Raw genomic sequence first — 22,989 nt, forward strand, 5'->3', positions numbered from 1 at the left:
CCGCGCGTATCCTGCACATCGCCTCGCGCATATGCGCGACTCATCTCCGCGCATATGCGCGAGACTCTCTGGAGTTCCTCGCATAGGCTTCGCGCATATGCGCGACATCTTCCTCGCATATGCGCGAGGTCTTCTGCCTGTTTGGCGCATGTGCGCGCATCATGGTCGTGCATATGCGCCGATGCTACTGTCCTCGCACATCTATTTTCACACGCAATCTCATTTCGTGTCTCAGGTTATCCCTTTCATAATTATCTCGATTAAAAATCAATAATCATAATTTAGCACGATATAAAATCTCGGGCATTACAAGTTGTATCTTGGAGACGATTGCCATTTCGTATAGCACGTGAATACGGGCAAATTCGTCTTGTGGGAAAACGATTTTCCTTGCATCAACTCGTATTTTTCTCTGTTCCAAAGATCATCGGGAAACATATTTACTACAATCGCAAGAAGAATTTTTTTTGTTTCTTATTGATCTTCATTCTGCCGATATGTCGACTGCATCATTCGCTCCCGTGCGTACTGCCCCTGCTCACGGTGAAAAGCCTCTGAAGTTTTCTGGTACCGATTTCAAACGTTGGCATCGAAAAATGCTATTCTATCTGACCACATTGAGCCTATCTCGATTTCTGACAGAGTCCCGTCCTGTCATATCTGAAGGCGATACAGACTCGCAACGAAGGAATGCTGTCGATGCATGGAACCACAGTGACTTCCTCTGCCGCAACTATATCTTAAACGGACTTGACGACATTCTTTACAGTGTCAATTGCTCTGTCAAGACATCCAAAGAATTGTGGGATTCGTTGGATAAAAAATACAAGACAGAAGATGCAGGAGTCAAGAAGTTCGTAGTTGGTAGATTTATGGACTTCAAGATGGTGGACACCAAATCTGTAATAAGCCAAGTACAAGAATTTCAAATTATTATTCATGACTTATTAGCAGAGGGGATGAAAATCAATGAACCGTTCCAAGTGGCGGCTATTATTGAGAAGTTGCCATCGATGTGGAAGAACTTCAAAAACTATCTTAAACACAAACGCAAGGAGTTAAAACTCGAAGATCTGATTGTCAGGTTTCAAATTGAGGAAGATAGTCGAAACTCTGAAGCCAAAACATACAAAAGGACAATGGAGGCCGAGGCCAAGGCCAATCTAATAGAATCAAGTACCAATCACAAGAGAAAGCGCCCTCTGAATGAAAATAAGTGAGGGCAGGCCAAAAAGTTCAAAGGAACATGCTACAACTGTGGCAAGCCGAATTATATGACCAAGGAATGTCGTCTTCCGAAGAAAGACAACAAAAATCAGAAACCAAGGCAAGCAAACGTCATCGAGGAAAGACATGTGCCAATAGATCTATCAGAACTTGATCTATCTGCTGTTGTGTTTGAAAACAATTTGGTGGATAATCCAAGGAAATGGTAGGTAGATACCGGATCCATTAGTCACATCTATGCTGACAAACAAATGTTCTCATCCTACACTTCTGTAAGTGATAGGAAATTGTTTATGGGAAACTCTACGATGCCTGAGGTCGTAGGGATTGGCAAAGTGGTTTGAAGATGACTTCCGGCAAAGAGATATCATGAGGAATGTGCTGCATGTGCCAGACATTCGTAAGAACTTAGTTTCTGGATCCTTATTGAGTAAGGCTGGCTTTAAACTTGTGTTTGAATCGGACAAGTTTGTCCTAACGAAGAATGGTGTATTTGTAGGAAAATGGTACCAAGATAATGGTCTCTTTAAGATGAATGTAATGAATGTTACCCGCCACGAGGCGAAGAATAAAGTTAATGATTCTGTTTACTTGTTTGAAAGTTCAAATTTATGGCATGAAAGATTAGGACATTTTAACTTCAACACCTTACAAAGACTTGCAAATTTAAATGTAATACCTGCATTTAAAAGAAATCCACGAGATAAGTGTGAGATTTGTGTTGAAGCAAAGATGGCCAAAACTCCTTCTGTGACAAGAAATACTAAACCACTTGAATTAATTCACACTGACGTATGTGATTTAAAACTTGTGCAAACTCGAGGTGAGAAAAAGTATTTCATAACATTCATTGATGATTGCACAAGATTTTGTTACGTCTATCTATTGAAAAGCAAGGATGAAGCTATAGAAGCTTTCAAAAATTATAAGAATGAGGTTGAGAATCAATTGAGTACAAAAATCAAAATTATTCGAAATGATAGAGGTGGAGAGTATGTCGCTCCATTTGAAGAATTTTGCACTAACTCTGGCATAATTCATCAAACTACTGCACCATACTCACCTCAATCAAATGGAGTTGCAGAACTTAAAAATCGTACTCTTAAGGAGATGACGAACGCATTGTTGATAAATTCTGGCTTACCTCAAAACCTGTGGGGGGAAGCAATATTATCTGCAAACCACATTCTTAATAAAATACTAGAGAAAGGGAAAGATGAAACTCCATATGAATTATGAAAGGGTCGCAAACCATCTTGCAAATATCTAAAAGTGTGGGGGTGTTTGGCTAAAGTTGAAATACCTAAGCCAAAACAAGTTAAAATTGGACCCAAAACTGTTAATTGTAATTTTATTGGATATGCATATAATAGTAGTGCATATAGGTTTTTGGTGCATAAGTCAACAATTCCTGATATTAATGAAGGTAAAATTATGGAATCAAGGAATGCAATATTCTTTGAAACCAACTTTCCTGGTAAGGAAAGAAAAGAAGGTTCTAACAAACGATCTTATGAATCTAATGTTGATTCCATAGAAATAACTGAAGAACCAAGACGTGGTAAAAGAGCTAGAGTTGAAAAGTCCTTTGGTCCTGACTTTATGACTTACATGTTAGATGATGAACCAAGAACTATTCAAGAAGCTCTATCCAATCCAGAAGCTCCTTTCTTGAAAGAAGCAATAAATGATGAAATAGATTCCATCATGCATAATCATACTTGGGAGTTGACTGATCTCCCTCCGGGTTGTAAGCCTTTAAGATGCAAGTGGATCCTTAAAAAAAAAATACAAAGAAGATGGATTTATAGATAAATACAAAGCTCGATTGGTAGCTAAAGGGTTCAAACAAAAGGAAGGATATGACTTCTTTGGCACATATTCTCCAGTCACTAGGATTACATCCATTCGTGTTCTCATAGCCATTGCTGCCTTGCATAACCTTGAGATTCATCAAATGGATGTAAAAACAGCATTCTTGAATGGAGAATTAGAAGAAAAAATATATATGGAAGCACCTAAGCAATGGCATGAAAAATTTGACACTACATTGAAGTCAAATGGTTTCAAAATCAATGAATGTGATAAATGCGTTTATATTAAAGGTAATAAAAAAGCTTATGTAATTGTCTGCCTTTATGTGGACGACATATTGATTATGGGAAGTAATCATGAGTTCATTATAAATACCAAAAATATGTTGAAAAAGTCTTTTCATATGAAAAACTTGGGGTTATGTGATATTATATTAGGGATAAAAATCTCTAGAATACCTGATTGAATTATTTTATCACAAACTCACTATATTGAAAAGGTACTTGAAAGATTCAGTACCTTAAACAGTCGTCCTGCTAGAACTCCTATAGATTTAGGCGTTCATTTAGCAAAGAATCGAGGAGAACCCATCTCACAACAGGAATATGCAAGGATAATAGGTATTCTAATGTACTTGACTAACTGTACTCATCCAGATCTTGCATATTCAGTAAATAAGTTAAGCAAGTTCACAAGTAATCCAAATAAGGATCATTGGAAAGCCTTAACAAGAGTGCTTAGATATTTAAAATATAAATTGAACTATGGTTTGATATATACAAAATATCCTGCAGTTTTAGAAGGATACTGTGATGCTAATTGGATAGCTGACACAAAAGACTCCAAGTCCACTAGTGGTTATGTATTCAGAATAGGTGGAGGAGCAGTGTCATGGAAATCGTCTAAGCAAACATGTATAGCTCGATCTACTATGGAATCCGAGTTCATAGCCTTAGACAAAGCTGGGGAAGAAGGCGAATGGCTAAGAAACTTCCTAGAAGATGTTCCTTGCTGGAATAAGCCAGTGCCTTCCATTAACATTCATTGTGATAGTCAATCAGCCATAGGAAGAGCACAGAGCAATATGTACAATAGTAAGTCTCGACACATTCGACGGAGAAATAACACAATAAGACAATTGATCTCGAACGGGGTTATTTCTGTTGAGTTTGTGAAATCAAAGGAAACCTAGTGGATCCGTTTACTAAAGGAATAAATAGAAATCAAATGTACAAACTGTTAAGAGGAATGAGCTTAAAACCCACAAAATAAATATTTATAGCGGTAACCCAACCTTGTGGAATGGATATCTCATGACCTTGGTTCAATGAGAAAACTAAGTTATAAATATTAGTTTGAGTACTTGGAATAAGTAAAGGCTCATTCCTACAAAATCCAAGTAGAAAAAACCTGCAACAAGTGGTGAGGTTAAGCTTTCTTTTAATGATTCCTATACCTAAGAGGTATGGTATGGCATGATACTCTAGTTAAAAGATCACCTATATAAGTGAGAAGTAATGGCCGCTTCAATGGAAAAACACTTATGAATCTAAGATATGGTCCAGGGCCGAAATGAACACAACATGAGAACAAGAATATGTTAGAATTACTATTGTGTAAATACTATTGACTTGGTTTACATAAACGGTTGACTAGTTCAAGACATCATGTCACTACTCAACTAGTAAATCCAATAGTATGTTACTAAGGAAGGTTCAAAGTCAAAAACTACCTATCCTGATGCAATAATAATTCATAAGAGCTTTCAAGTGAATTTGCATACATGCATTAATTTCATTCATGTGGGGGATTGTTAGATAAGTTTAAGTGTAAGTGTGTGAATGAACATTGGGAAGTGTGAACATTGGGAAGTGTGCCAAAAGTCTCATATTGGAAAATGTGCCAATAGAATACTTCTTTATTAGTTCTATGTTTGAGCTAATGGTTTGGGCCCCAAGGGGTACCAGAAGTTTTTGGAAAGGGAGAGGACGCTGATAGGCTGGATCTCGAAAAAACACACATGTGTGCGCGCGCTCTGCTTGGCCCGGTTCGGTGTGGTGTGGTGTGGTGTGGTTTCTTGATCATATTAATTTTTTTGGACAAAGTTTATTTGGAATAATATTTTCAAAACTATCCGATGTTTGCACACTTCAGTCAGTGCTTAGTCCGAATCAGTGTGGTGCTTCAGTTCAAACAGTGTGTCTCGTGTGACTGACTTTTGGTGTTGCACCGCGTCCATTTGCATTAAACTGAAAGGGGATCGATTAAGGTGTCCGAATACGCAACGGAAGTTTCAAAATTATTTTTCATACAAGAAAAACGAGCACCCTAAACGATAGTGTGTAGCAAATACAATAAAATACAAAATGACATTCATAGTGTGTTTAGAAAATTACCTATCAATCACAAGGATTGATGTTTTGGTTCCAACCAAGTTGTAAACAACTTGGCTCTTGAAGGTAGACAATCTACATGCTTCCAACACCACTCCTTGCTCAAATGGACTCTTTCCTTCAAAATTAAGTCCACCACTAACAAAGTAGAACCACTCTAATTTTGCAGTAGAAAAATTAGAGCATTTTCTTTGAGAAGAGTATATTTTTACTCAACCAAAATGAAGAGAAAATTGAGAGAATTGGATCTCAAAATTTCGGCCAAGTCAAGATGGGAGGAGGGAAGGATGATTTGTCTTTGTTTGTGCAAAAAGTTGTCGTGTCTTCCAAAAGCATGCCATGCCTTGAACATTGAAAAAGTAGCCTCCAACCCTTCACCTCTCTTGCATGCTTTTTACTTGGGCTTGTAACATTTACAAGGCCCATGGACTTTTATTTAAATGTCTCAAACATATTTGAGACCATTTAAACTTTACTTGATTTTACTCAAGCCCACTAGTTTAATAATTATTTTAATTGGGCTCTACAAGGTCCAATATTGTTTAATTAATTCAACACTTGAATTAATTTAATTATTTTTACTATACTAGGCCCACTAGTGTTTAATTAATTCAACATTTGAATTAATTTAATTTAGTCCATAATAATGTTTAGGAAAATCACAATTTTCAAATACATTATTTGTTTGGCCAACTTTTAATTTAGGAACACTTCCACAAATAAAAGTTACATTCCATCATAGAAGTCATACTTCTATTCTTTCTTATGCTTATAAACTCCTTTATAAGTCAGTTCAACACATTGAACTATTTTAATTCTCAACGAGATCTAAAAAGTTAGCAAATGTGTGACCCTCAATGGTTCATTGATACAACTAGCAGTGGGGTTCATATCTCAATATGATTCGGGACTAAAATGTCCTTATATGAGCATACCCCAATTGCTCCATTTTTAATTATTAACTCCTTGATAATAAGAATGTCAGAACTCAAGTCTGATAGTACCCAACCAATCATGTTAAACGACTAGCAGCATCGCTTACTTGATTCCCTAGGTATCAAATGATAGTACCTGCAAGAACCATTCTATTATGGTTAGCATACAGTACGGTCCCTTCAACTCATATATCCCGATCGATTCGACAACTATTAGTATATCGAGAGCTGTCAAAGAATCGATACTATGTGTCATGTCGTAGTTGCAACGATGGTGTAATCCACGAAACCCATTTCATAATTACCACCATACTCTGATCAGAGATTACACATACATGAGATCACATAGGATATCCATACCCGAAGGTAAGCGGTGAATCCCCGACTACAATGCATCGACTCCTATATGTTTCGACAAAACACTCAACCTTGCCACCTGATAACCCCATGAGAGTTGGTAAACAAAAAGTGCAATGCTATCACATAGAGTCTCAATTTTGTTCCGGGTCATAAGGACTAATGGTGTACAGCCATAAACTAGGACGTTTTCACTCGATAAGTGAGAACCACTTGGAAAGTCCTATATGGAGGGTTGTTCAGTGCACTCTAGCAGGAGCACCTATCTGCATGCTCGGACATCACAATGTCCCCTACCAATGAAACATGATACTGACATCGCAGATACTATTCTTAAACTCGAACGGCCTATATCTTTCTTAGCGGCGGCTGAATTGACTAGGAACTGTTTAGAACATACAGTATTCCAAATATGAATTTCATGATACTAATCATATGAGCATCTCATATTCTTTCTACTATTTGTATATTCAAGGACTTTATCTATGCAACTAGCATGGGTATACATATAAAGATGTGCCAAAACAATAATTTCAAATATTATTAAAATAAAGATTGTTTATACACAGAGTTTCATTGTGAACACTCGGCCAACACTCGGCTCGACGGGCACCTACTTTAACAATCTCCCACTTGCGCTAGAGCCAACTACCCATATGCTTCAAACCCATCGATTCGCGATGCTTCTCGAATAATGGTCCCGGTAAAGGCTTAGTTAGTGGATCGGTAACATTATCTGCTGAGCCGACTTTGTCAATCGACACTTCTCCTATTTCCACAATCTGTCGGAGGATGTGGTACTTTCTCAATATGTGTTTGGATTTCTGATGAGACCTTGGCTCCTTTGCTTGAGCTATAGCTCCCGTATTGTCATAAAACACCGGGACAGGAGCAACTCCATTAGGAATGACGCCCAACTCTTGGACGAAATTCCTTATCCAAACAGCCTCCTTTGCTGCAGCTGATACAGCAATATATTCCGCCTCAGTGGTGGAATCCGTAGTACTGTCTTGCTTGGAACTCTTCCAATAGACAGCAGCACCATTGAGCATGAATATGAACCCAGAGGTTGATTTTGAGTCATCGATATCGCTTTGGAATATAGAGTCGGTATAGCCTTCCAATTTCAGTTCTCCACTCCCATAGGCCAAGAACAACTTATTGGTCCTTCTCAAATACTTGAGGATGTCTTTCACTGATTTCCAGTGTGAAAGACCAGGGTTCGATTGATATCTACTCATTACACTTAGTGCAAAAGCCATCAGGACGTGTAGATATCATCCCGTACATGATGCTACCAATCGCAGATGCATAAGAAATTCTTGTCGTCTCCGTTATCTCTGCATCAGTCTTGAGAGACATAGATTTGGATAGGGACACACCATGACACACTGGTAGATGTTCTCATGGACTCATCCATCGAGAACCTCTTCACGATGGTATCAATGTATGTGGACTGGGTGAGACCAAGAAATCTTCTTGATCTATCTCAACAGATCTATATTCCCAATACAAAAGATGCTTCACCCAAGTCTTGCATCGAGAACTTACTCGCTAACCATATTTTAGTTGATTGCAACATCCCTAAATCATTCCCAATGAGTAGAATGTCATCAACATAAAGCACCAGGAATGTCACAGCACTCCCACTGACCTTCTTATACACACAGGGTTCCTCAGGATTCTTAGTAAAACCAAACAATTTGATTGTACTATCGAATCTAAGGTTCCAACTCCTAGATGCCTGCTTTAGACGATAAATAGATCTCTGAAGTTTGCATACCATATGCTCACTTCCGATAGATGTAAACCCTTCAGGTTGAGACATGTAAATCTCTTCTTAATATCCCCATTAAGAAAGGCTGTCTTGACATCCATCTGTCATATCTCATAGTCATACCATGCAGCTATGGCTAGCAATATCCTTATAGAATTGAACATTGCAACTGGAGAAAAGGTTTCCTCAAAGTCAACTCCTTGTCTTTGAGTATATCCTTTTGCAACCAATCGCGCCTTGAAGGTCAATACCTTCTCATCCGCCCCAAGTTTCCTCTTGTAAATCCATTTACACCCTATGGGAACAGTTCCCTCAGGTGGATCCACAAGATTCCACACTTGGTTCGAAAGCATGGAATTCATCTCAGATTCCATAGCTTCAAGCCATTTGGATGAATCGACATAAGATAACGCTTCCTTGAAGGTCCTTGCATCACATCCATGGTTAGGCTCATCATGGCCCTCTTCAAGAAGTAGACCATACCTCATAGGTGGTCTCGAGACTCTCTCGGTTCTTTTAGGAGCTTGTATCTTCTATCTTGGCTCTTCAGGTGTGGGTTCTTAAATTTTGGGTGTCTCTCGAACCTCTTCAAGTTCTATCATCTCCCCTTTTCTATCCAATAGAAATTCCTTTTCCAAAAAGGTTGCATTCCTAGAAACAAACACCTTTGTTTCTTGGGGATGATAGAAATAATATCCAACTGAATTCCTTGGATATCCCACAAAGTAACATAAAATGGATCGACTATCCAATTTATCTCTCACTACCTGCTTCACATAAGCAGGGCATCCCCATATTCTAAGATAAGAATATTTGGAAGGCTTACCCATCCATATCTCATATGGTGTCTTATCAATTACCTTTGAATGGACATTGTTCAACAACAGTGCCGCTGTCTCAAGCGCATATCCCCAAAATGATGGCGGCAACTGCTTGCTCCATTGCCCATCCTCAAGAAGGTCTCACCTTCCCTAAGTCTCATACTTCTTCCCATCACCTGCAAATCATTACAGAGATGTGAGGCACAGCCGGTATCCAAGACCCAAGAAGTAGAGTTAATTGAAATGTTTACTTCAATATAGAACATACCGTTTCCAGAACCCTTCTGGGCAAGATATTCTCTATAATTACGCCTCCAATGTTTAGGCTTCTTGCAGTGATGACAAACATCAGCACTCTTGTCAGCCTTTACTGGTGTGGCTGCCACAACGGGATTCGGAGCTTGCCTCTTCAAGGGCACGTTCTTCTTGGGACGTTGGAAAGAACACTTCTTTCCCTTCCCAACTGGACCAATCTTCATACCAGATGAAAAACCCAAATAAAGAACCGACTTCTCTTTCTTGATGGTGGCTTCAAAGGTAACAAGCATATTCACCAACTCCTCAAGGGTAGGCTCCAGCTTGTTCATGTTGAAATTCACCACAAAAGGATCAAATGAGCTAGTCAGGGACAAGAGCAACACGTCAGTGGTCAACTCCGAAGGCAATGTAAGATACATGCCAACGAGCTTGTCCACGAGCCCAATCATCTTTAGGCCATGCTCATGGACCGAAGCCCCATCTCGCATGCGTAAAGTGATAAGCTCCTTGACGGTAGCATGCCTAAGAGGCCGTGTTTGCTCACCAAAGAGCTCCTTGAGATGCAAATGAATGTCAGCAGTACTCTTTGTATCCTCAAAACGCCTCTACAGCTCATCATTCATAGAAGTCTGCATATAACACTTAGCTCGCAAGTCATGGTCACACCAATCCTTGTAAGTCTGCAATTCCTCTGGAGTGCAGCAAGTCGGAGTCTCAATAGAGGGCGACTCAGTAATTGTATACGCTATCCTTTCCGAATTCAAGACGATTTTCAAATTTCTTAGCCAATTGAGGTAATTAGGTCCGGTTAATACGTGTTTGTCGAGTATTGCAGATAGCGGATTGCGAATCGAAAAAATTGTCAAAAATGTACTGAAAAGTAAAACAGATAAATGTTAATGTCTATTTTAAAATATTTAGTAAGATATAAAGTATGGACTTTTACTTCATAAATTTTCGCTCCCACTGTTTTGACAATTTTCACTACCCTCTATCGAAAACAGGAAACTCCTTTCCTGAGTAGGTACGTAAGGTCCAATTAGCAAATTATGATCCCAAATAATATCAGCCAATCATAATTCCTAAAAGGTAGTTTCCAATTGCATCTCCATGCAACCCTTTACGTAAACTTTTGTCTCACGTTTGATTAGGACCCAATAATATGACGTCATTCATCTTTACGCGTCAAGCCTTACCCATCGATGTTGAACCTTAATGGACGGTCGCCATGAGTTCCCTCAATAATATGAACCGAAATCATGGGAGTTCCACGTAGTTCACATCACCATGTCACTGGATGTCACAGCTTTCCGGTGTCCAGGGCCCCCCAAATAATATGAGCCGATCCCCGAACACGGGTAGCGTTCATCATGCACCCATTTTCGATGGAAGACATGAAAATTATAAACACATTTATAATTCCCATTTTTGGGCTTGATATTAATTTTGAATCTTAATCAAAATGAGGGTTTTTAATTTTGAAAGGTATCATCATTAATTTTATTTATTTTAACAGGGGGTACGAGCAGCTCCTCGGGCTGCCCTTGCTGCTCGAAATGGGCAGCAACATGCTGCCCGAAAATGCCCCCAAAAATGGCCTCGGTTTTGTTGTATTAATTTCTCATGCGGTTAGAAATATGTTCTCAATATAATATCATGTATTTGCTACACAAAATAGTTACCATAGCTCATGATATCACTTGAAAGGTGATCGATTAAGGTGCCCGAATGCGCAACGAAGTTTCAAAATTAATTTTCATAAAAGAAAAACGAGCACCCTAAACTATAGTGTGTAGCAAATACAATAAAACACAAAAAAACATTCATAGTGTGTTTAAAAAATTACTTATCAATCACAAGGATTGATGTTTTAGCTCCAACCAAGTTGTAAACAACTTGGCTCTTGAAGGTAGACAATCTACAAGCTTCCAACACCACTTCTTGCTCAAATGGACTCCTTCCTTCAAAATTAGGTCCACCACTAACAAAGTAGAACCACTCTAATTTTGCATTAGAAAAATTAGAGCATTTTCTTTCAGAAGAGTATATTTTTCCTCAACCGAAATGAAGACAAAATTGAGAGAATTGGATCTCAAAATTTCGTCCAAGTCAAGATGGGAGGAGAGAAGGATGATTTGTCTTGTTTGTGCAAAGAGTTGTTGTGTCTTCCAAAAGCATGCCATGGACATTGAATAGTAGCCTCCAACCCTTCACCTCCCTTGCGTGCTTTTTACTTGGGCTTGTAACATTTACAAGACCCATGAAATTTTATTTAAATGTCTCAAACATATTTGAGACCATTTAAACTTTACTTGATTTTACTCATACCCATTAGTTTAATAATTATTTCTAATTGGGCTCTACAAAGCCCAATATTGTTTAATTAATTCAACACTTGAATTAATTTAATTATTTTGACTCTACTAGGTCCACTAGTGTTTAATTAATTCAACACTTGAATTAATTTAATTTAGTTCATAATAATGTTTACGAAAATCACAATTTTCAAATACATTATTTGTTTGGCCAACTTTTAATATAGGAACACTTCCACAAATTAAAAGTTACATTCCATCATAGAAGTCATACTTCTATTTTTTCTTATGCTTATAAACTTTTTTATAAGCCGTTCAACATATTGAACTATTTTAATTCTCAACGAGATCTAAAAAGTTAGCACATGTGTGACCCTCAATGGTTCATTGATACAACTAGCAGTGGGTTCATATCTCATGTGATTCGGGACTAAACATGTCCTTATATGAGCATACCCCAATTGCTTCATTCTTAATTATTAACTCCTTGATAATAAGAATGTCAGAACTCAAGTCTGATAGTACCCAACCAATCATGTTAAACGCCTAGCAGCATCGTTTATATGATTCCTAGATATCAAATGATAGTGCCTGCAAGAACCATTCTATTATGGTTAGCGTACAGTACGGTCCCTTCAACTCATATATCCCGACCGATTCGACAACTATTGGTATATATAGAGCTGTCAAAGAATCGATACTATGTGTCATGTCGTAGTTGCATCGATGGTGTAATCTACGAAACCCATTTCATAATTACCACCATATTCTGATCAGAGATTTTATACTACATATACATGAGATCACATAGGATAACCATACCCGAAGGTAAGCGGTGAATACCCGACTACAATGCGTCGACTCCTATATGTTTTGACAAAACACTCAACCTTACCACCTGTTGACCCCATGAGAGTCGGTAACAAGTCAAAGTGCAATGCTAGCACATAGAGTCTCAATTTTGTTCCGGGTCATAAGGACTAATGGTGTACAACCATAAACTAGGATGTTTCCACTCGATAAGTGAGAACCACTTGGAAAGTCCTATATGGAGGGTTGTTCAGTGCACTCTACCAGGAGCACCTATCTGCATGCTCGGACATCACAATGTCCCCTACCAATGAAACATGGTACTCACATTGCAAATACTAGTCTCAAACTCGAACGGCCTATATCCTTCTTAGCGGCGGCTGAATCGACTAGGAACTGTTTAGAACATACAATATTCCAAATATGAGTTTAATGATACTCATCATATGAGCATCTCATATTCTTTCTACTATTTGTATATTCAAGGACTTTATCTATGCAACTAGCATGGGTCTACAGATAAAGATGTGCCAAAACAATAATTTCAAATATTATGAAAATAAAGATTGTTTATACATAGAGTTTCATTGTGAACACTCGGCCAACACTTGGCTCGACGGGCACCTACTCTAATATAAACTGTGCGTCCTCTGCCTTAAAGGTGCGTCCCATGACTCATTGCAGAAAGGTGTGTCTTCTGGATGTGTCACTTGGCTTATGAGGTTCTCACTTTAAATTGTCCCTCTACATGCATTCAAAAGTTCTTCTTAATTTACGAGCACATATAGTTTCGTTGCATTCTTTTCTTCCAACCATGAAAGCTTTGGCATATCTTTGTTCGCTGCCATCCGGATCTTGTAGTGCTGCACTTTCTGGATTAGAGTTGTTGTATCTTGGGGACGATTGCCATTTCATATAGCACGTGAATACGGGCAAATTCGTCTTGCGGAAAAAGGATTTTCCTTGCCTCAACTCGTATTGTTATCTGTTCCAAAGATCATCGGCAAACATATTTACTACAGAAACCTAACTAATTTTTCAGTCTTTGGAAAAGCTAGAGCGAGAGAGAACAAAACAGCATTGAAAGAAGCAAGACGAATAGCCCTTTGAGTATTTAGATGGAGTACAGATTTAGTGGTGTCTGTCTTTCCTCTTCGCTGCCTATTCGACCTAAACTTGCCTAGCCTTCTGATCACAAGTTTAGGCCTTGGATGCCACCATACGGTCCACCTTATTTTCGACCTGAAGCGCTTAAACCTCCTGCCGAGAGCATGCAGCATGTAAGTTAACTCTTTGCTACATGAAGGTTTAGAAAATTTTCTTGATTGCATGATTATAGATGAAGAAATCTTTTAGCTCTTTCTTGGTGGAAACTAATGGATTATATTAAGAATTCGATATCAAGAGTAGGTTTTGAGCGTGGAAATGGTGGAGATTGTGATAGAAAATGGATATACAGACAAAAGAACAATCTCAACTGCTCCAAAAAACTGAGTTAGATGTTGACAAATTGAGGCTTTTATTATTCGACTTCTTTTTCAAGACGACAATGCATGCCAACAACTCCCACCTGTGAAACACGACTTTATGTTACTCCAATTGGAATCAAGAATATATAACATGGAAAAGAAGCAAGTTTTAAATGACTAGCCCACCCTATAATATCTTCTTTTTTATCGCATCAACCCCTATAATATGAATTTAATAAAAAATAATTGTCCGAATTTGAGATCAATCTATTAGTGCCATCGACAATTTCTGCTCTCGAGTCGCACCGAGCTGTTCATGAATTGGAATCAAGAAATTGGTGGATGTTTTTGAAGAGTTAAAAGGGCTCATGCAAAATGTCTATATTTCTAAAAGATACATGGGATACCTTCCTTTCTTCTTTATCTTCCTTTTAATTTGTTTGTTTTTTTTTTCTTTTTTAAAGGTTAGACTCCTTTGGAATCCTGGTCAATACTTTCATTGAAACATGTATGAGAGGCATTTCACCCCGTAGCCCTTAAATTAATGCGGAATGCCATAAAATTTGTATTTCACGTGATCTAAGGTTTACATTAAAGTGTAAACACCCAAGGCAACATCCATGGTACACAACATGGGGCAGAATTAAATCAATCTCAACCTTAAAATTTTGATCCCACTAGAGTTTTTCGAGCATCCACTGGAGATTAGACGGTACCATAATGATTGTCAAACATATTTTTGTGGAAAAAATAGAAAAATAAAAATTTGAGTAATTATATAGCAAATCAAGATCGATTAGCTCGACGACTACTTGAACCAAAATAAAAATTATGCCAGCTAACGTCGACTTAATAACCGAACCACCTGACATTCGAGCAAAAGCAATTGCAAATGGTTAAGACTACATTCCATCTCCGTGCTTTCTGGTTTGGACCTTTGCCAACTGTGGGTTTGATATAGGAAACTACTACACTTCAGATATTGTTACTCTATTTGGTTCCCAACAATGCAAAGAAGTCAAAAAGGAGATTGGGAATGTGTGTGTGTGTGAAAAATGAGATATGGACTTAGAATGAGATAGAAAGCCATAATTAAATAATCGTAGAGACAGAAAAAGAAGAGATGCGATGATGAGGCAATGTTCAGATAATAATAAGAAGCAGTTGTTGAACCAAGAATCTTAACTTCTACTGATAAAAGGATATTAAAATGTATTAGATTCTAAGAATAGAGGATAAACTATGACGCCTTCAAATAAAGAAATTAATATGTTAACAACTCATATCAACAATGTTTTTAGCTTTCACACGATGAGGTAGCTCTTCAACAAATTTTCAAGGTTCCAACACTGTGAAAGAAGTAGGTTAATACCACTTTACCCAAAACCAATTTTTCATGTTCTGGTGGGAAATAATTGAATTGCCAAATCATACTCCTACGAGCATGAGACGCGAGATTTGATCGAATCATCTCATTGACCAATATATTTCCTTGTATTTTCAACTAAAATTTACAGGCTTTCTTCAGATGATTACCAAAAGCTTCTGCAGAGACTTCATTGTCTCTTGAGTTCTTCCAACAATGGCAAGATACTGGCATAAATTCCATTGAGCCACCAAATTACAGTTCCAAGTTTCCCTTTCCTCTGCTATGAACCAAACAATGCATCCAAAATATTGGAAGGTGCTTCATCTTTTACGCTCTGGTCAAAAAAGCAATTCAAATAACTTTCTTTTCTAGGTTTTCGCTCCTCAGCAACAGATTCTGCCGTTTCACCGCAGAAATTTTTCTTTGTTTGTTTAAAAGGTTTATCAGCAACAAGAAAATTGCTGCCTTCACGAGTTCGCTCGGAGAATCCTGCCGAAACTGAAATAATTTTCCAAAAACAAATTTCAATTGGTTTCTTATTCCTGAAGCTATGGAATTTTAAAATTTGATGAGAAGTGGAGAAAAGGTTGGCAACAAAAATCAAATAAAGCCATCACAATTATAGCATAGAGCACTGAATCAGATACATCACACTGCCTAGAGCTTAAGATTTGGACCCTTTTAGAGCAAATCGTTTCACATTATTGTTATGCATACCAAAGGTTGTCATCTTATATGTATAGACGCCAGTCCTATAAGATTTCTACAAGTCATGCACCTATTACAGGACCACCATAGTCAAATGAAAGAAAAATAACATAGATTTATTTTCAAAAAAAGTAAATCCCTTTTCTAGGCATCGTCAATCAGAATGAATGCGCTGTAACCCTAACACAAGTTGGTGTGATGCATAAAAAATAAGACAACCATGGGAATCTCGTACCTCCAAAATGATGCAGAACAATAGAAGCTGCAACAGTAACATTCAATGAAGCAGTGCCACCTCCATATTGGGGAATATAAATAAAAAAGTCACATATCTCACATTCCTTATCAGAAAGCCCTGTTCCCTGCCAAAAATGAGATATTCAAGGGTTTATGACAATAACATGATCAAAAGAACCAAAAAACACAAGTTTACTAGAAAAAGAAGATGATAGCTGAAAAGAAATTTACTGTCTAGTTTATACACGAACATGCAAAATCTCACTTTCAGGAAGTTTAGTTTAGTTTAATACATCTAACCTCAGCTGATCACAAAAATTATGATTTTCAAAAGGGAATTCTTATCAGTATCTCACCTCATTGCCAAGTAGAAAAGCAGTGCTCTTTCTGAAAGGATGCTCATTCACCGCTACAGCATTATCTGTTATCTCCACACCGCATATATCACAGCCCCTTTCCTATTCAGCACAAAAATTACAAGCCAGTCTATCAACTAAGGAAATGACCAATAACTCGAATTCATACATTGAACACAGAGAACACTGAACACTCACCATAGAACAAGAACTAAAAAGTTATATTCAAAATTTTGGCTAATAGCACTCTTCATGACCTAATGTAGTAGACAACAGTGAAAGAACACTATAGTAACTCCTTCAAGAGAAATTAAAGCTATAAACCAAAACCACTGAACTGCTGCTTCTACACGAAGGCATGCAGGAAAAAAATCTTTTAAGAACTCACTCAGTGACTTCTGAGCAATCAAACATCAGCAATTCCTATAAAAGGGACAACCCATACAACTCAAATTTTCAAATTACAATGCCGCTCGCGGTGAAGTTGCAATATGATATATGAAAAGAACCCAAAGGAAATATATCATATATACTTTCAAACTGCACAACTTTAAATTACAACTTTGTTTTTCCCGAGCAAACGCAACCACTATGTTTTGGATGACATGTTGACAAACACATACAGGTTTTCTAATGGAAGTATGAGAAGACCTTGAGAAATGAGCGGGCCAGAGATAGTGATTCGAAATGGTGGAAGCGAACGTGTGACCTGGATCCGTGGCTTCCGAAGGTGTTGAAATCTCTTCGCCCAACCAATATCATCTCTGCCACGCCAAACGCAGTGGCGCTGCGAGCTAGCTAGCGTCCCTACGTTGTGCCTTTTCGCAATATTGTGAACCACGACGTAGCTCTCGTACTTTCCCTCCTCCTCCCCACTATCCATACTTTGTTTACACCAGTGTAAGACTCTCCAGCTCGTTGAGATGTCAGTCGTGCAGCGGAGGTAGGGCGGAGATCAGTCGTTTTCTTTTTCTTCCTCCATGGTTTCAATGGAATTAATCATTCCTGTCAATCAAGTCCCCAAAAAATTAATATACATAAACCTATATATTTATTTAATTGTTGAGTTATTTAATTAATTTTAAAATGATTTTAATGATTTAGGATTTGCATTATTTTAAATTATTACATGTTTATTTGATGCACGTTAAAACGTTTTCTTGAGTTTTATGTTTCAAGCGAATATTCAATATGGAATCGGAAAAAAGAGGCCGATGACTATTTAGGCGATTTATGAATAATGTGATATTTTATTTCAAGTCAAGAAAATTGATATTTTAAATGATTTATGAAATTTAAGCATTTTAAAACCTAATTTAATTTATTAGATGAATTAAGATATTTTAAGCATTTTATTTTCAATTTTCGAAAATTAGAAGTTAATTCTTTTAACTTATGATTTATTATAAATTTCGGTGGGCTTAATTATTTTTTCCTAATTAGTAGTTTAGTCATTTAATTAAATTTTTTTTAAAAAAAGCCTTTAAACTCACGCACACACAGAAACACACACTCACATGTTAAAATACACACACTCATCGACACACACACACTTTGTGATTTTCTTTTTGAAAGGAAAAACTAGGGTTCTTGAGTCCTCCAGCAGCCTAAACCCTTTCCCCTACAATTTTTCAGCAGCATCACGTTTGATTAGTAGCAAGAAACGTGCCACAAGTCGTCCCGGATCGGTTCTTGCATCTCCTCGCTTCGATATTCGTCGTATCGTGAGTATTAATCATCAAGGCATGTACAATCTTACATTTTTCTGCATCGATCTCGTCATAGTAAATATGTTGATACATATTGTGTATAAAAATCCGTACATGTATGCAAAGTTTAAGCAATGATGCTTGGAACGATTTTGGAAAAACTTTTAGATCTCAAAAATCAAATCTGCTGTCATTTTGAATCCTGCGAATTTTCGATCGGTTTTCTGGAAAATCTTCAACATATAAAACATATTACTTTTCAATATCTTCGAATTGACGCTAAATTCGTAATTTTCGGACAAGAGACGAGTGAGTTATGATCATTCTCGTGTGACTGCTTAAACTGTAATGCTATCAAATGTGTTCTTCATGTTTTTCTTGAGGTTTATTGGTTGCAGGCTTCGTTGGGAACCGTCGGGTAGTCATTGTTGCATTTAGGTATGTCGTGTGTTGTGATCAGACGCTATTTGGTGTTTCGTTTCGAGTCGGTAAGGGTTTGATTACAATAGAAGGAGTAGGAAAGCGAATTATGCCGAATTTCAGGTTTATGGGTTTGTGACACGTTGTGGTTGCATGTCATTGTTTGGGGACTTTTGGGGCTATGGCCGTGAGTGAATAGGTCCAGTAGAGTCCTATGGGTGGTGAGGAAGGTTAGTCCATGGCTGGTTCGAGTCGGTTGTATGTGGCTTAGAGTTTGGATCAAAAGTCGTTTTTGGGAAAATTCTTCGCAGGTCTGGCGCCGCGGCGCTGCCCCTGTGGCACCGCAGGGCTAGCCCTTCAGTGGTCAGGCGCTGCGGCGTTGCCCCTGTGGTGCCGCAGTGCTAGCTCTTCCGTGCTTGCAGCGCCACATTGTACGGCGCCTAGGCGCTAGTCCAGGGATTTTTGGGCTACTAGTTAGGTATTATTGGTCCGTGTCTACCATTACTTGGGAAATATTCACACTCCATATAAAGATTGTTTCGGGGTCGATGTCATGGTTTAGTATGATGATTAAACATGGTTAAGTCCCGAGTGGTCTAGAAACTCACAAATTATTTAATTACTTCATTAGTGAGTACGATTGGTATAGTTAAGTTATGAAATTTAAGTTGCATGTGCAGCAGTAAACCAAGCGAGATCCAATGAAGCCCTCAATGCTATGTAAGCATGTTCGACGTGAAAAAAAAATGTTTTATACTTTTGAGGTATCTAAATTGTCTTAGGACCAATTATCTTATGGGTTTGGTAGCCAAAAAACGTGTCTGGGACCTCTCCACCCCGGTAAAGCATGACCGAGTTTTGATCATGATTGGGAAGCAATAAAGCATGACCAGGGACCAATCCACCTAGTAAAGCATGACCGGAAATCTTATGTATGTGGGAGTGGACGTTCGGCCAAAAGGGTGTGATGATCCCAGCCAGCCCAGTACTGTGGTTTAGTTTGATCAGGCGCATTATGTTATGCGTCACTTGCTTTGAAACATATCTCAACGAAAAATGATGATGTTTATGCATGTTTAAGCTTGTATGATGCATCACGTTTATGAAAAAATTTATGAAATGATGACACGTCTATATTTATGCTAGTATGTTCAGAGTTTAAGTATGTTTGTGCTACTTTGTAATGCATGTGGTTTTATTATGTATTACTTTCTATTCTCAGTTTATACATGTTGAGTCTTTATACACACTAGACTTGATCGATGTAGGTAAGGACGAGTACGAGGAGGCGAGATGTGGAGACCAGTGAGTTGACTCGGACTGTGCAGAGGCCTAACCCGAGGACCGCTTAAGTTTTCAAGAATTTTATGCACGTTAAATTCATTTACTCTGATTTTAATGAAATTACTTCATGTTGTTTAAACAAGTACTTTTTGCAAGCTCGTTTTGATCGTGTCATTGATGACACGGAAACAGATCGTACTCATTCATATTTCAAATATTTAGTCAAGCATTTTATTTTTATTGCATTTTGAAAGATTATTATTAATTTAAGAAAAAATTATTTTCCGCAAATTTACGTAGTTTTTAAGTACGGTACATTACCAGAGCGGTATTCTTTTAAAGGGTTATGCCTACTGTCGATTGCGAGAAGCTCATGAAGTTACGCATCAAGCATGTAAGTTTTAAAGTTTTGAAATTATTTCATGTAGTATGCATCAAGATCACGAATTCAACATGTACATGTTTAAGTTCGATTTACGTTCATCTTATGATATGGATATTATGTTCTTGCATGTTGGTTTACGTGTTTGGTAAATTTTGGAACAATATGACTCCTAGACGTATGATTGCAGGTGAAGAGGATAGAGAGGCTCGGGATGGGGAGAGGGCCACTCCTCCTCGTTCACCGCCAGATATGCAGGCACAGATGCTTGCAAGGATGACACAGTTCTTCACAAAGTTTGCGGGGAACAATGCTGGAATAGATACGGGAGCGAGGACCCAGGCCAAAGGCGGTGTATGAGAGATTCAGGACGATGGATCCAAAGGCGTTCTCGGGGATTACTGACCCGATGATAGCTGAGGGATGTATTAAGTTCATCGAGGTGATATTCACTTTTATGGAGCTGCAGAATGCAGTCTGTAACGTAACGTACTTTTAAACTACTTGAAATTTGCGGAAAAATAAAAATTTTCTTAAATATGAAATAAACTTTCGAATTTGCATTAAAATGTCTCGTTCGTCTAAAAACATTTGCCATAACCCAACCACACTCAAGTTTGCCAACCATCTAAAAGTATTTGCAATAAAAGATCACCATAGAAATTTTTCTAACGAAAATACTTGTTTTAGAACATCGTAAACAAACATGAAATCAGAGTATTTGAAACTTTCATAAATTCTTAAAAACATGGCGGTCCTCGGGTTTAGCCTCCCGCTCAGTCCAAGCCAGCTCACTGGTCCTCACCCCTCGTCTCCTCAAATGCATCCTCACCTGCATCGATCAAGTCTAGTGAGTCTAAAGACTCAACACATATAAACTGGAAGTAGCAAGTAATACGTAATAAAATCACATCCACTTTGTTCTATAACATATATACTTGAACTTTAACATGCTTGTAAAAGCTTGATCTTACATACATTACATAGACGTGCCATAACGTGAAACTTTTCTTAAACATGCTTGCATACTTGTACGTACTTGAACATACATAACTTCATCATTTTTGCGTAGAGGCATGTTTCAAAGCAAGTGACCCATACATAAATACGCCTGATCAGACTAAACCACAGTACTGGGCTGACAGGGAAGATCCACTGCCACATACATGAGATCCCCGTTCATGCTTTAACGGGTGGATTGGTCCCTGGTTATGCTTTACTGCTTTCCAATCCTGATCTAAATCCGTTCATGATTTAACAGGGTGGATTGGTCCCTGGTCATGCTTTACCGCTTTCCAATCCCATACATAAATTGGTCACAAGACATTTAGCATACCTCAAAAACTTAAAAGTATTTTCTTTGCACGTCGGACATACTTACTTACTTGGCGTTGAGGGATTCGTTGGATCTCGCTTAGGGTCACTGCTGCACATACTAACAAGCATTCAAACCCTTAACTTATATAGCTTAGACATAGGTATTCGTGCTCAGCTCCGAAGTACAAGAATATATTATGACATTCTAGATCACTCGGGACTTGACATCGTTAAATCATCGTACTAATCCATGACATCGAACCCCGAACAATCCCTAAAATGATGATGTGAACGTTTCCCAAAAATAAAAGACATGAACTCACTATTGGAACTTGAAAATAAGTGGAAACCAAACATTTCTTACAGATGAGTCCGCGCTCAGGCGGCAAAACTTTACCGCTCGAGCGTGAGGTCTTCTGGGAAAAACACTCGGACAGAAGGAGTGGCGCTCGGGTGGTAAAATATTACTGCTCGGGCGCCGAGTCTTCTGGACTCCGCGACTTGCATCTTAAAACTCCTAACTAAAATAATACGATTCGTGTACCAATCCATCGAGACTCATCCTAGGACACTATGACACTGACTTGACTCCATAAAAACTCCCCAAATGTTCCCAAAAAAACGACGCACCACACGCAACGCAATAAAACCCATAAACTCAAATTTTGACACCAATTGTTTCCTACGATTTCTAATGCAACCAACGACTATCGACACGAAACGAAGCATCAAAACTCATCCCAAACTCATACTACATATACCTTAACACAACAGCAATCACACGACGGTTCCCAACGAAGCCTGCAACAATTAAACTTCAAGAACACATCAATAGCATAATTTTCAGAAAACGTAGTTTGAGCAGGCCCACGAAAAATGCCATAACTCACTCAATTTTTATCCAAATATTTCTAATTTTATATCAAATCGAAGGCATCAAAAAGCTCTACGTTTCATATGTTGAAAGTTTTCCCAAAATCGCGACCGAAAAATCGCAGTTTTCAAAATACAGTGAAAAACGAAAATTTAA

At 38.1% G+C, this 22,989-nt stretch overlaps 1 protein-coding gene and 1 pseudogene across 1 annotated transcript; one reads left to right on the plus strand and one right to left on the minus strand.

Annotated features, from left to right (window-relative positions):
- Positions 1–497: 497 nt before the first annotated feature.
- Positions 498–1,220, plus strand: LOC142556973 (uncharacterized). Its single transcript, XM_075668456.1, has one exon. It carries the CDS (start codon positions 498–500, stop codon positions 1,218–1,220), a length of 723 nt encoding a protein of 240 aa, XP_075524571.1.
- Positions 1,221–15,098: 13,878 nt separating this feature from the next.
- Positions 15,099–17,844, minus strand: LOC142554959 (uncharacterized; annotated as a pseudogene).
- Between the last annotated feature and the right edge of the window lie 5,145 nt (positions 17,845–22,989).

The sequence above is a fragment of the Primulina tabacum genome, chromosome 9 (genome assembly GCF_025594145.1).
Source record: "Primulina tabacum isolate GXHZ01 chromosome 9, ASM2559414v2, whole genome shotgun sequence".
In the NCBI taxonomy this organism is placed as follows: Eukaryota; Viridiplantae; Streptophyta; class Magnoliopsida; order Lamiales; family Gesneriaceae; genus Primulina; species Primulina tabacum.

Bases quoted from the DNA above. Each gene is read 5' to 3' on its own strand.
- LOC142556973 (XM_075668456.1), top strand. From the start codon at position 498: ATGTCGACTGCATCATTCGCTCCCGTGCGTACTGCCCCTGCTCACGGT.